General features: G+C 41.5%; 1 protein-coding gene across 2 annotated transcripts in view; it reads right to left on the minus strand.

Annotated features, from left to right (window-relative positions):
* Positions 1-848: 848 nt before the first annotated feature.
* LOC141088198 (peroxisomal acyl-coenzyme A oxidase 2-like) overlaps positions 849-14,024 on the minus strand; it is a 33,158-nt gene continuing 19,982 nt past the window's right edge. For both annotated transcript variants that reach the window (XM_073574127.1, XM_073574128.1), the window contains exons 9-14: positions 5,853-6,043; positions 5,616-5,777; positions 4,868-4,973; positions 4,378-4,595; positions 4,157-4,289; positions 849-2,081 (exon numbers count right to left, since the gene is read on the minus strand). In XM_073574127.1, the coding sequence (XP_073430228.1) occupies positions 2,019-2,081; positions 4,157-4,289; positions 4,378-4,595; positions 4,868-4,973; positions 5,616-5,777; positions 5,853-6,043 (873 nt within the window). In that variant the 3' untranslated portion in view covers positions 849-2,018. The remainder of the gene's footprint in view (positions 2,082-4,156; positions 4,290-4,377; positions 4,596-4,867; positions 4,974-5,615; positions 5,778-5,852; positions 6,044-14,024) is intronic.

Here is a 14,024-nt window from a genome sequence, read left to right on the forward strand (position 1 = left end):
ATAAATGAATTGATTTACTATAAGCCTATACGCAATTCTTCACTTGATGACTTATGTGATCTTCACTTATAATAGTTTTAGCACTAAGGGTAAGTTCACACTAGGCTTTTTTCAGCGTTTTTTTTTGCAGCAACACCTGATCTCTTGACAAAAAAGAAGCTGCAGAAAAAAGGCATGTTTTCCTTGGTTTTTCTTGCAGTTTTTCAGGCGATTTTTGTGCGTTTTTTGCGGCGGTTTTGGCATGCTAGATTTATCTCTTTTGCATGCTGATAAAGTTTATTGTTGGGAAAAAAGTCCTGATCCATAGAATCATGTTTTCGCACAAAAAATGCAGCAAAACTTTATACCTACGTTTTTCGGTGCAATTTTTCAGCGTTTTTTCACCACCCATTCAAGTCAATGGGTGAAAAACGCTGAAAGAAGTGACATGCTCTATGTAAAAAAAAAACATGCAAAGTACAAAATGCCGATGACAAAAAACCAATGTGTGTGCATGAAAATCCTGAAATCTCATAGGCTTTGGTGCTGATGGAAAAATGCAAGTGCAGCGCTCGTCCGTATCGGTTAGTGCCATAGTGGATCTGTTGGGCGCATGTTCGACCTCTGCTCCATTCAAACTCCGCCAGCAGATATCACGTGGTGCCCCTTTTACCCATCAGTGGACCTCTGTTATTTCAGTATTTAGTACATAAAATTGGGTAGAGACATGGAACAAAATGGTCACGTTCACCTCCCAGGCGGTAATCACCAATACTTAACCTGAAGGTCGGCGAAGGTTTTCTATTGAGCGCTGTCCGCACATACGTCAGTATTATTGTACAGGTCTCATAGCAGAATCTATGCAGATACAAGTGTCCAAACCCCACTTTATTCTCAGATTAGAGCTTTTTGTTTTTCTAGATAGACTTCAGACAGAAATTGTGAAATTAATAATTTGCAAATTTGGTTAATTATGAAATAATGTATTGCCTGCGTAAGATCTGATTAATAGATGCCTATTCTGGGGGGACCGTAGACCCCACACAGGCCGTTCCGGTGGTTAGCAATAGATTTAGAAACAATGAACCGTGCAGGTGTCACAGGACCGCTGAAACTGGTGATTGGCTGCCGTGCTGGGGTGACTGGCACAGCATGTCTGATGACACGCTTGTTCAGTCACTTTTACCACAGCATCCAATCGTAGGTTTCTGTGGTCCCGTGACATCCGGATGGTTTAGTCATTTTTTTCGGGAGCCAGCGCTAACTGTCAGAACGGTCTGTGCTAGATCCATGGACAGAACAGAAGAGAATGCCTCCACACCCCTTTAAGAGCGGTCCAGAATTTATTAGAACCACTTTAAAACGTGGGGACGGTAAAGAAATAACCTAGTAAATCCCCCACTACTTCAGTACCTTTCTTTGGTCCCCCCAGTCTTTGTTGACTTGTCCTGCAGCTGCTGTGATGTGCCGTGACTTCTGCAGCCAATCACTGTCTTTAGCACTGATGTAAATGTGTACGGCACATAACCGCTGAGAACAGTGATTGGCTGCAGCAATCATCATTGCAGGACAAGTCAACAAAGTATAGCAAGAGCGGCGCTAGCTGACCATATCCATCTCTGAAGACGGGAATAAATCTGTAATCTTATTATTGGCATTATGCAATATTTTTTTTCTTTTTATACAGTTGTACATGTGATTGCAGTCGACATTATGGGTTTAATTAAGTTTTCACATTATATTTTCCTTCTGCACACGACGCTGCGAGAGAATTGTGACATTTGGCACAAAGAGGGCAGTTTTGGAAGTTCACAAGACCCAAGTACAGATTAATTCATGTTCTGCTACCTGACGTTGACCAACGCCAGCAGAGACAAGGTCTCGGGTCATTTCCTGCCACCCTTATGTATTACTATATATATGAAGAAAAAAAAGTATCCCTGAGATGTATCTAAGCTGCCAGTACCAGCGGCTGGCAAGAACTGCAGGCAAAATGAAAAACTTCCTGCAGCATCTAGGATCTTGTAGGAGTGTCCTCTTCATAATTTGGATGGGTTGCTTTGTATGCATGGCTTCAGGTAGGTCTCAAACACTGGATTCACCTGCAAGAAAAAAAAAAAAGTGTTCACACATAGAGGAGAATCAGTACTGTATCTGGGCTGCTGCTGTCTCCTGCAGAGGGAACATGCAACCCCTGCAGTTCTGCTCACTAAAGGGCATCTCCATCTGAAATATGCACCTGGTTGCTTTATTGGCATAAGTCATGTGTAGAAACTCATTTAAAAGGTCAGACTCTGACTTCTAGATGCATGTGGCGCAAAGAGGCTACTTTCTTCCTTCATACTTTCCCCCATCAGGAAGCTGTCACGGGGTTACCACAACAGTGTGGAGCCAGAAGACTGCTGCGTCTGATTGCTCCTACTTCGGCACAGAGAAGAAGCACTTCTTCATTTTAAATGTGTTTACTTCTGGCAGAACAGGGGTTAATTGGCCATATTTAAAACCCTGTCTTCACAGCTGAGCTCGGTTAGCCACTCCCTTCCCCTTTCTAATCTGGGCTCTGTTACTAATCCTTGTCAGAGCTAGCATTTGCTGCATGGCTAACGGTGGGAGAGGAGTACATATGAGAAGGAGAGATGGAGGAGTTATATGTGACTATTGCTTGGTTTGTATGTATTGTAATTTTATGTCCTTCTCTATTTTGGTTTATTCCCCTACCTTCACACCTCAGTGCATTCCTCTGTTATATGTGAGTGAATATTTTGTGTGTCTGGAGATTTCCGTTAACCCTTGTTTGTTTTGCCTTGTTTGTCGGGTTGGTGTACTACGGTGCACAGAAGCGCACCCTCTTCCCTGGGTGTGGGAAGAGAACAGACGGAGGGTTAACTCAGGAGATAAGGAAATGGCGGAGGCCACGGCATCTTCACCTACAGAAGTATCCCGGGAAGCAGGGTGAGGTAGGGTGCCCCCTAGTGTTAGGGACAGGGAAGGAGTCCCGGGTCACCCGACAGCTGTGTCATAACAGAAGCATTGTCTGGTCTGTAAGACTTTGCTCACGCTGTCTTTTTTGTTTTGAAAACTGTAGCAAATTGTGCCAGGAAGAAGAAAAGAAAAAGACGCACTGCAACCTCCACATGTGAACGCAGCCTAAGATTTAATTTGTCAATTGGAAATCTACACAAGCAGAGACAGAATTTGATATGGGGGATTTAAAGGGGTATTGCCACCCTGCTAACCAGTACCATGCTCTCTCCAACCAAGGACAATAAAGAAGTTGATCTTAAAGTGATGAGTCTAACAGTGAGAAATTACATTTTGAAGTTCTGTATGTCTGGAGGAACATCGGGGCGTGATGATCCGCTTACAGCGCCTCAGTCTCACGCTGTATTCCCTGCCGTGTGTAGTGGGCAAACAACCTGTCAATCAACCAGAGGAGAGGGGCGCTAAGCAGGGAATATAGCGAGAGGACGAGGAGCTAGAAGTGCATAGTCACGCCCCAATGCACATGCAGACGGGAGAGAAAAAGGGATCAACTTTCTTAATGGATATGTAAAATTATTTTGGGGGAGGAGAAATTTCTGATACTGATTTTTCTTAAAGGGATCCTATTTTGCTATGACTTGTATTACAGTTAGTGTTGCAGTCCAGTGCTCACCACTACCGATCCTTGCAGTGGGGGCAGGATGGAAGCTTTTAGTAGATAAGTCACTTGTCAAATATATAATTGTATTACGTTGTGTAAATGCTGCTGTTCTTCTGAATCCGGCGGTGTTTTTCTTATGTTTCTGCGCCTCTCTGTTCCCAAGATATGGCCCTTTCTTTTGTGCATATAAATCTGGTTTTGTTAGCCAAGTAGGCATTGCTTTTAGATCCTTTGTGGGCGTGTTACTCATGATCACTCCCAGTTGGCAAAAGGAAACAACCAAATTATTATTTTTTCCTCATATCTCAGGAACGGAGAGGTGCAGGAACAAAAGAAAAGTATCACTGGATTCAGGAGAACAGCGGCATTTACATCAGGTAATAAAATTACATATTTATAGCACCTGACAAGTCCTCTTTAAAGGGGTGTGCTAGAAACATTTAATCTGACCTTTGACAGGATGACTACAGATCGTGAAGAAGATAGTATATGTCACAATTCCAGAACTATGCCGCCATCACACTTAGACCTCACCTTTTTGTTTTCAGGGTTTTTCTGCGCCCACTCCAGCAGGTTATGGTATACGTTCCCGTCATAGGTCCCGATAGCCGATAACAACTCATCATCTGTGTAATCAAACGCATCGACAAGTAGAACGGCATCTTTTCTGCAGGTAAAAAGGGGGAAAAAAAGTTTACATTGAAATTTTGCTTCAAAATCCCAGTACACCTCTATGCACCAAATATTGTGCTCACCGCAGCTCAGCAAGTAGCCCCAGGTAAGCTGTTGTGGCCATGTCCAGCTGTTTCCCTGATAGGTAGCCATGATGGAGGAAGTCCCCAGCACTTGTGAATATCCCATGCAATGCATACAGGTCACACAGCCTCTTCAGGACGACCTTAATCTCAGGATGATCGGAGGCCAAATTCAGAGCCGAGATGAAAATCTTCACGGTCAACAAATGTGCGTGCGCCTAAAAGAAAGATGACAGAGTTGGAGTTCTTGCATTCCCTAGAGGGATCACTTTTTGACTGGTGTAGGTCCAACCGCTGGGACTTGCACCAGTTGACATAAGGGAGAAATTTTAGCCCAGGGTGGAGCAGCAGGTCAGATGTTCGACCATCGAGTCAGACGCTCGACCACTGGGTCAGAAGCTCGACGATCAAGTCAAGACGCTCCACCACCAGGTCAGATGCTCCACCACCACTTCTGAAAAAAAGTGTTCAGCAGTGAGCACATCCTTACTATTGAGGTTTTCACAAGCTCCACAGAGGTGCCGTTCCACGCCGCATATTGCTCAGACCCCGATTGCACCAGGTTCTGCATTTTGTTTGCTGCAGATGTGACGAGACTGAAAAATATAAATTATATATACGATTTCACAACAGCCGCTCCGCCACATAAGAGCGCGGCACAAAAATGTAAGTGGAGAGTGATGGTTGTCGGGATCAGTTAATGATTTCGCATCCGGTCTCGGTGAGTACATGTTCCGTTTTTGGATGATCGGTTCCCTTTCAAAATAATTGTCCCATAAAGGACAATAATCACCTATTTACGGGAAGAATGATAAGTTTACAGTTCTGTGCTCCATTCAGACAGGGACTATAGGGACCCCATTTTTGGGATTGGTGGGAATACCAGCAGTCAGACCCCCACTTATCATACACTGATCACCTGTATCCTATGTAATTTTTGGGATGACTCCTTTAAGTAGGCATTACTCCAATTCCCTACGTTTTGAGGGAGTATTTGTTCTGTCCGCCAGTCCCCACTCACCACCTTTACCTCCAGATTATCCTGAATATTTTGGGTTCCTCCCCATCTTTTAATTTCCAAAATCATAACTGGAAAGCAAAATTCCTGTGCAAGGGTCGTTTGTATAGTCCATATTATTATTTTTTTTTTTTTGGAGGGGAAAAAAATATATATTAACAATCCTGGGAATTAAAACATTCTTAAAAGTTAGTAAACTCCTGTGACATCTTTCATTTACCTGTACGCCCTGTACTCGTACGCCTTCAAGTACACCTCTGGATTCAGGAAGTCAGCAGGTGTTCTCGCATGGCAGCCGCTGGCAGGTGGAGAGGAGAGATAGGCGGTGCTGGTTGGTATTGGTGTCCCTGACTGGGCGCCAGCAAAACATTTAAGCAAAAATCTAGAAAAAAAATAAGTGAAAAATTAAAAACTTTAAAATAGCTCACTAATATCATTTCTCATTACGTAGCATTACCTCGCCACCTGCAAGTGCAGGACGGTATTCTCCCCTTCATAAGTACAGGAGGCAGTAACTCCGGTGTAGAGGCTGGGTATACCGCTGTAGAGGGAGTAGCCGTGGCCACCACATGCTTTACGGCAAATTTCTACGCCATTGGAACACATCTCGGTTGCAAAAGCCTTCATTCCGGCTGTGAGAGCATGGAGCTAAAAGTATAGAGCGGATATAAGTGTGTTATACAGTCTAGAAGACATCTTTATAGAGTCCTGTCAGGGAATCAGGACTCGACAGGTGACTAACAATGCACAATCGTATGGTGGCCCCGGCCAAAGGAGCTCAGATGCAACGCCAAAAGTTTAAAACAGAGGCACTCTTCCAATTTTATTCTTCAATTTCCAGCTCACAGACCACCATCGCATTTCGCATCGTTCAAAACTAGAGCGGACCAATTTACAGAGTTAAATTTATAGGTCTGTGTATAAAATATGGTAACAGGGTCATTAAAAATAGGAATAACAAATAAAAAGAAAAACAGCAGGACGCTAAACGTATGGGAAATGATAGTTATATTCCTAGAATTAAATTTTATAGGTCTCGTACTCATTGAGAAAGCTCAAACAAATCCACCAAGTATGACTGGGACAGAAAAAAGAAAAAAATTCCAGCTACTATAAGATCCATTTATTGAGTGAAAAGTAAGACAGAGTTCACACGATTGTCTCTATTACGCGTTTCGAACACCCACACTGTGTTCTTTATCAAAAAAGCTGACGACAATGCTGGCAAATGCCTTTTTATACACAGCTATAGCCAATAGAAAATGATGATACGCATGTGTCACACAGAATTAATTAAAATTACCCCAGATGGGTAAGAATTACTAAGACATGTAGAAAAGCATATATCAATTACTAAAACATATAGAAAAGCATTTAGCAGTTAACCACCCTTAATAAAAAGAAAAAAGTAAACAAAAAACAAAAAAACACCACCATAATTGTTTGCATAATTTAACAATTCAATGTCCGCACATTAATAATGATATAAGATCTCCTTTCGTGCATTTAGACCGCTCGGTGTGCACGTTCCCAAACAGAAGATCCAATAAGCTTCTCTCGTCAATAAGCGTTTCCTGACATTCCCTCCTCGCGGTTGCTTCGTGATTCTTTCAATGCCGGTTACTCTGAGAGGTGAAATGTTTCTCTGATGGTGAGAAATAAAATGTTTAGAAGCTGAAGGAACATTGCGGTTGAAGCTCCCTACCGAAATAATATCCGTAATATGTTCGGGAATGTGGGTTTTCAGATGTCTGGTAGTACACCCAACGTAACTAAGATTACATATCATGCAGTTAATCAAGTACACAACATTCCTGGAGTTACAATTGAGATATTGAGAAATCCTGTATTGTTTGGAATTGTCACAGTTAGAAAACTCCTGAGTCACCACAGAGTGAGCGCATGTTCTACAACGCATAGAACCGCACTTGAAAAAACCAGAGTAATTAAGCCATGGTTTTTGAATTTTGTCTGGAAAAAACAAACTAGGTGAAATGATGTTACCAATGGTAAATGCCTTTTTGGCTACTATATGACAACCAGGTGACAAAATGGATGATAAAATTTCATCTTCATATAAAATGGGAAGATGCTGTTGAATAATCGATTTAATTGAATTAAATTGTGGACTATATTGTACAGATAACACCATTTTTTTATGTAAATAATCACTTGGTTTATTATACTTGGGAGCAAAAAAGTCGCACCTGTTTTTCTTCCGCACAATATTAGTAGCTCTATTTAAAGACCATTCGGGATATCCTCTCTTTCTTAATTTATTGCAACACAATTCCATCGGTTTCTTAGTTTCTAAAGAATCAATGCAATTTCTGGATACTCTAATTAATTCTCCCACAGGGATGGATCTGGTTGTATGATGTGGATGGCTACTGCGGGCATGTAGAATACTATTCCCAGACATAGGTTTAGAGTAAGTAGTAGTAGAAATGCACATACCAACATGACCCCGCAATGTGAGATCTAAAAAAGAGATTGAAAAACTGTCCGATTCACAGGTAAACCTCAGATTGAATTCATTGCTGTTCAGATAATTGATAATATCTGCCATACCGGAATTTGTCAATTATCTGAACAGCAATGAATTATTTACATAAAGAAATGGTGTTATCTGTGCAATACAGTCCACAATTTAATTCAATTAAATCGATTATTCAACAGCATCTTCCCATTTTATATGAAGATGAAATTTGATCATCCATTTTGTCACCTGGTTGTCATATAGTAGCCAAAAAGGCAATTACCATTGGTAACATCATTTCACCTAGTTTATTTTTTCCAGACAAAATTCAAAAACCATGACTTAATTACTCTGGTTTTTTCAAGTGCGGTTCTATGCGTTGTAGAACATGCGCTCACTCTGTGGAGACTCATGAGTTTTCTAACTGTGACAATTCCAAACAATACAGGATTTCTCAATTGTAACTCCAGGAATGTTGTGTACTTGATTAACTGCATGATATGTAATCTTAGTTACGTTGGGTGTACTACCAGACATCTGAAAACCCGCATTCCCGAACATATTACGGATATTATTTCGGTAGGGAGCTTCAACCGCAATGTTCCTTCAGCTTCTAAACATTTTATTTCTCACCATCAGAGAAACATTTCACCTCTCAGAGTAACCGGCATTGAAAGAATCACGAAGCAACCGCGAGGAGGGAATGTCAGGAAACGCTTATTGACGAGAGAAGCTTATTGGATCTTCTGTTTGGGAACGTGCACACCGAGCGGTCTAAATGCACGAAAGGAGATCTTATATCATTATTTCATTATTTCGGGAAGGAATTTTTTTCCCCAGTGTGAAGCTTACTGTTTGCCACATGGGTTAGGGCAAGTTAGGATAGGATATGGGTTGAACTAGATGGACTTAAAGTCTCCCTTCAACCTTAATTACTATGTTACTATGTTAATGTGCGGACACTGAATTGTTAAATTATGCAAACAATTATGGTGGTGTTTTGTTTTTTTTTGTTTTGTTTTTTTCTTGTTATTAATGGTGGTTAACTTCTAAATGCTTTTCTACATGTCTTAGTAATTCTTACCCATATGGGGTAATGTTAATTAATTCTATGTGACACATGCGTATCATCATTTTCTATTGGCTATAGCTGTGTATAAAAAGGCATTTGCCAGCATTGTCGTCAGCTTTTTTGATAAAGAACACAGTGTGGGTGTTCGAAATGCGTAATAGAGACAATCGTGTGAACTCTGTCTTACTTTTCACTCAATAAATGGATCTTATAGTAGCTGGAATTTTTTTCTTTTTTCTGTCCCAGTCATACTTGGTGGATTTGTTTGAGCTTTCTCAATGAGTACGAGACCTATAAAATTTAATTCTAGGAATATAACTATCATTTCCCATATGTTTAGCGTCCTGCTGTTTTCTTTCTATTTGTTATTCTTATTTTTAATGACCCTGCTACCATATTTTATACACAGACCTATAAATTTAACTCTGTAAATTGGTCCGCTCTAGTTTTGAACGATGCGAAATGCGATGGTGGTCTGTGAGCTGGAAATTGAAGAATAAAATAGGAAGAGCGCCACTGTTTTAAACTTTGGGCGCTGCGTCTGAGCTCCTTTGGCCGGGGCCACCATACGATTGTGCATTAATAGTAACCTGTCGAGTCCTGGTCCCCTGACAGGACTCTATAAAGATGTCTTCTAGACTGTGAACTCTGTCTTACTTTTCATTTAATAAATGGATCTTATAGTAGCTGGAATTTTTTTTTCTTTTTTCTGGAGTAACTACACGCTGGACGACGTGATTCCTTGCTCCCACACCACAGGCTGTTTTCAAGTGAGCTGGTAAGACCCTTTTTTTTTTCTCTCGATGACTGGGACACATGGTATCAATTATTACCGGTAATTATACTCGCCGCCATGTATCCACACGGATTTATGATGCCTATCATCAACTACATAACATACCCGCAACAACAAAGATGATCAAAAGGCACTTTTATCAATATATAGAAAAAGATTTTTATTGTTAGAAAACATTTAAAATCACTACATATCACCAATTGAAGGGACAAGGGGAAATAGACATACACATATGTATAGTGTGATTACACACAAGAAAATGAAGCACACATCCTGCACATAGAGGATAGTACACACTGTGTGTCCATTAATTACATAACCATCCAAAACATGGTCACTAATTATGCAAAATAGGCAATCCTCAGGTGGCAAAAAATAATAGTCATATTGCCATATCATATAAATAATTGTACCAAAATTTACCCCTGAGGTTGTACATTATAACAACACATAATATAGTGAGACCATATTCTAGATGTCTATTTTTACTTAGCATCTACCACTGCAATTGCCATAATGGCTGCTATAAACAAAAAACACTGTCCGATATATAGTACTGAGTACTAGTGGGTGATGCATAAGCAAGACCACACATCCGGACTATCCACCTATTAAACCACCTTTAGAGCTGCCATAATGGCCGCTGTACAAATAAGGAACAAAGCCCATTATATAATAGTTACCGGTGGAGATGGTCAGGAGGTGCTCCAGTGCCTGGATAGCGCGTCCCCCCCCGACGCGCCTTATGGACCCGCCTGCTTCAAGGGGCCTGTCTTGTATGTGAACCGGCATCATTTTATAGCGTGCCCAGGCGCCGCGTCATGACCAGCGTTACCGAAAGTCGCACTCCCTGCCTGGAAGTGACGCGCTCCGTCGCCGAGGCAACCGCAACGCCGGTCTGCGTTGGCGTCACACAGTGGGAGTGACCGTGGCGGGCCTCCATCACCATGTAAAGACGCCAAGCACAGGCAGGGGCAGCGGTGACAGGGAGACAGGCGCGTACTGAGCCGGAGGCGCTGACTTTCACCCACATGCACATATAAGGGGGAGATACAAACGGACATTTTCCGTAAGCCAACTGCCACTAATATGTTGCTTCATGCATCATCCTCCCATCCGGGTCATATGATCCAGTCTGTTCCCACCGGACAATTCTTGCGACTACGCAGGTTGTGTTCGACTGACGAGGATTTCTTTATGCAGGCAGAAGATTTGAAAGAAAGATTACTGGAACGTGGTTTCAGTAACCGAATGATCAAAAAGGCATTTAACAGGGCCAAATACTCCTCAAGAGATACACGTCTATATAGCACGTCACTTCCTGGCCGGGAGCACAACTTCCGTTAACGCCGGTCATGACGTGGCACCCAGGTACACTATAAAATGATGCTGGTTCACATACTGGCCAGGCCCCTTGAAGAAGGTGGGTCCGAAACGCGCGTCGGGGCGGACGCACTATCCAGGCACTGGAGCACCTCCTGACCATCTCCACCGGTAACTATTATATAATGGGCTTTGTTCCTTATTTGTACAGCGGCCATTATGGCAGATCTAAAGGTGGTTTAATAGGTGGATAGTCCGGATGTGTGGTCTTGCTTATGCATCACCCACTAGTACTCAGTACTATATATCGGGCAGTGTTTTTTGTTTATAGCGCCCATTATGGGAATTGCAGTGGTAGATGCTAAGTAAAAATAGACATCTAGAATATGGTCTCACTATATTATGTGTTGTTATAATGTACAACCTCAGGGGTAAATTTTGGTACAATTATTTATATGATATGGCAATATGACTATTATTTTTTGCCACCTGAGGATTGCCTATTTTGGATTATTAGCGACCATGTTTGGGATGGTTATGTAATTAATGGACACACAGTGTGTACTATCCTCTATGTGCAGGATGTGTGCTTCATTTTCTTGTGTGTAATCACACTATACATATGTGTATGTCTATTTCCCCTTGTCCCTTCAATTGGTGATATGTAATGATTTTAAATGTTTTTCTAACAATAAAAATCTTTTTCTATATATTGATAAAAGTGCCTTTTGATCATTTTTGTTGTTGCGGGTATATCCTTGAGAAAGCTATTTGGTGAAACGTACGTCGGAGTCCTGGGGTCTCTTTCCCTATATTATTCCCTATTACATCACAAGTCTGTCTTGATATATACTGAGGATTTTCTATACTTGCCATTCTGTCCATTTGACATTTATTTGAAAAGCATAGAAAATCCTCAGTACATATCAAGACAGACATGTAATAGGGAATAACGCAGGAAAAGAAAAACCTCAGGACTTGGACGTACGTTTCGCCAGGTGGCTTTCTCAAGGAATGCTAGACCTATAAAATTTAATTCTGGGAATATAACTATCAGTTTCCATACGTTTTGTGTCCCGGGGTTTTCTTTTTCTTCTGTTATTCACATGGCATGTTTGCCTTTTTTATATGTGTTGATAGGTAAATGGTAAGTATAAGAGACCCTCAATTTAACATTAACTTTTTTTTTAATGAACCTGTACCATATTTACACACAGACCCATAATTTTAACTCTTTGAACATAATATTTCCATTTATATTATACCCACTAAATAAGTTTTATCGTGAATTTTCATTCTGTATGGCCCCCTTCGCTTATACATATATATATATATATATATACACTCACTGGCCACTTTATTAGGTACACCATGCTAGTAAGGGGTTGGACCCCCTTTTGCCTTCAGAACTGCCTCAATTCTTCGTGGCAGAGATTCAACAAGGTGCTGGAAGCATTCCTCAGAGATTTTGGACCATATTGACATGATGGCATCACACAGTTGGCGCAGATTTGTCGGCTGCACATCCCTGATGCGAATCTCCCGTTCCACCACATCCCAAAGATGCTCTATTGGATTGAGATCTGGTGACTGAGGAGGCCATTTGAGTACAGTAAACTCATTGTCATGTTCAAGAAACCAATCTGAGATGATTCGAGCTTTATGACATGGCGCATTATCCTGCTGAAAGTAGCCATCAGATGTTGGGTACATTGTGGTCATAAAGGGATGGACATGGTCAGCAACAATACTCAGGTAGGCTGTGGCGTTGCAACGATGCTCAATTGGTACCAAGGGGCCCAAAGAGTGCCCAGAAAAAATTCCCCACACCATGACACCACCACCACCAGCCTGAACCGTTGATACAAGGCAGGATGGATCCATGCTTTCATGTTGTTTACGCCAAATTCTGACCCTACCATCCGAATGTCGCAGCAGAAATCGAGACTCATCAGACCAGGCAACGTTTTTCCAATCTTCTACTGTCCAATTTCGATGAGCTTGTGCAAATTGTAGCCTCAGTTTCCTGTTCTTAGCTGAGAGGAGTGGTACCCAGTGTGGTCTTCTGCTGCTGTAGCCCATCTGCCTCAAAGTTCGACGCACTGTGCGTTCAGAGATGCTCTTCTGCCTACCTTGGTTGTAACGGGTGGCAATTTGAGTCACTGTTGCCTTTCTATCAGCTCGAACCAGTCTGCCCATTCTCCTCTGACCTCTGGCATCAACATGGCATTTCCGGCCACAGAACTGCCGCTCACTGGATTTTTTTTCTTTTTCGGACCATTCTCTGTAAACCCTAGAGATGGTTGTGCGTGAAAATCCCAGTAGATCAGCAGTTTCTGAAATTCTCAGACCAGCCCTTCTGGCACCAACAATCATGCCACGTTCAAAGGCACTCAAATCACCTTTCTTCCCCATACTGATGCTCGGTTTGAACTGCAGGAGATTGTCTTGACCATGTCTACATGCCTAAATGCACTGAGTTGCCGCCATGTGATTGGCTGATTAGAAATTAAGTCTTAACACACAGTTGGACAGGTGTACCTAATAAAGTGGCCAGTGAGTGTATATATATATACAGTGTATATATATATATATATATTATTTGTGGTTAATCACTCTTTTGATGGTATTTCTAGTATTCATATAGTGAATACACACATAGGTAATGCTTTATTATTTATATTTATGGTGCATTTATATTCCCACTGCAATTTAAGATCCCTGTTCTGGAGATAAGTGCGGGTGCCATCAGTTGTATCCCCACTTATCATAGGTTGTTCATGGTGTAATCCCCTTTAAACTCAACTTATATGAATAGATTAGTTGTGTCCTTTAATTCTGCATTGGCAGAGAAATCATTCCCTTCTGCAGCCCACAAGGGACCAACAATAAGGTATAGGTGTCATTCATGGTGGACCCTGTTTTTCATGCAGCTTTTTAAAATTATCTAAAGTCATGT

The sequence above is a fragment of the Dendrobates tinctorius genome, unplaced genomic scaffold (genome assembly GCF_039654945.1).
Source record: "Dendrobates tinctorius isolate UK_male_01 unplaced genomic scaffold, ASM3965494v1 ptg000038l, whole genome shotgun sequence".
Classification (NCBI taxonomy): Eukaryota; Metazoa; Chordata; class Amphibia; order Anura; family Dendrobatidae; genus Dendrobates; species Dendrobates tinctorius.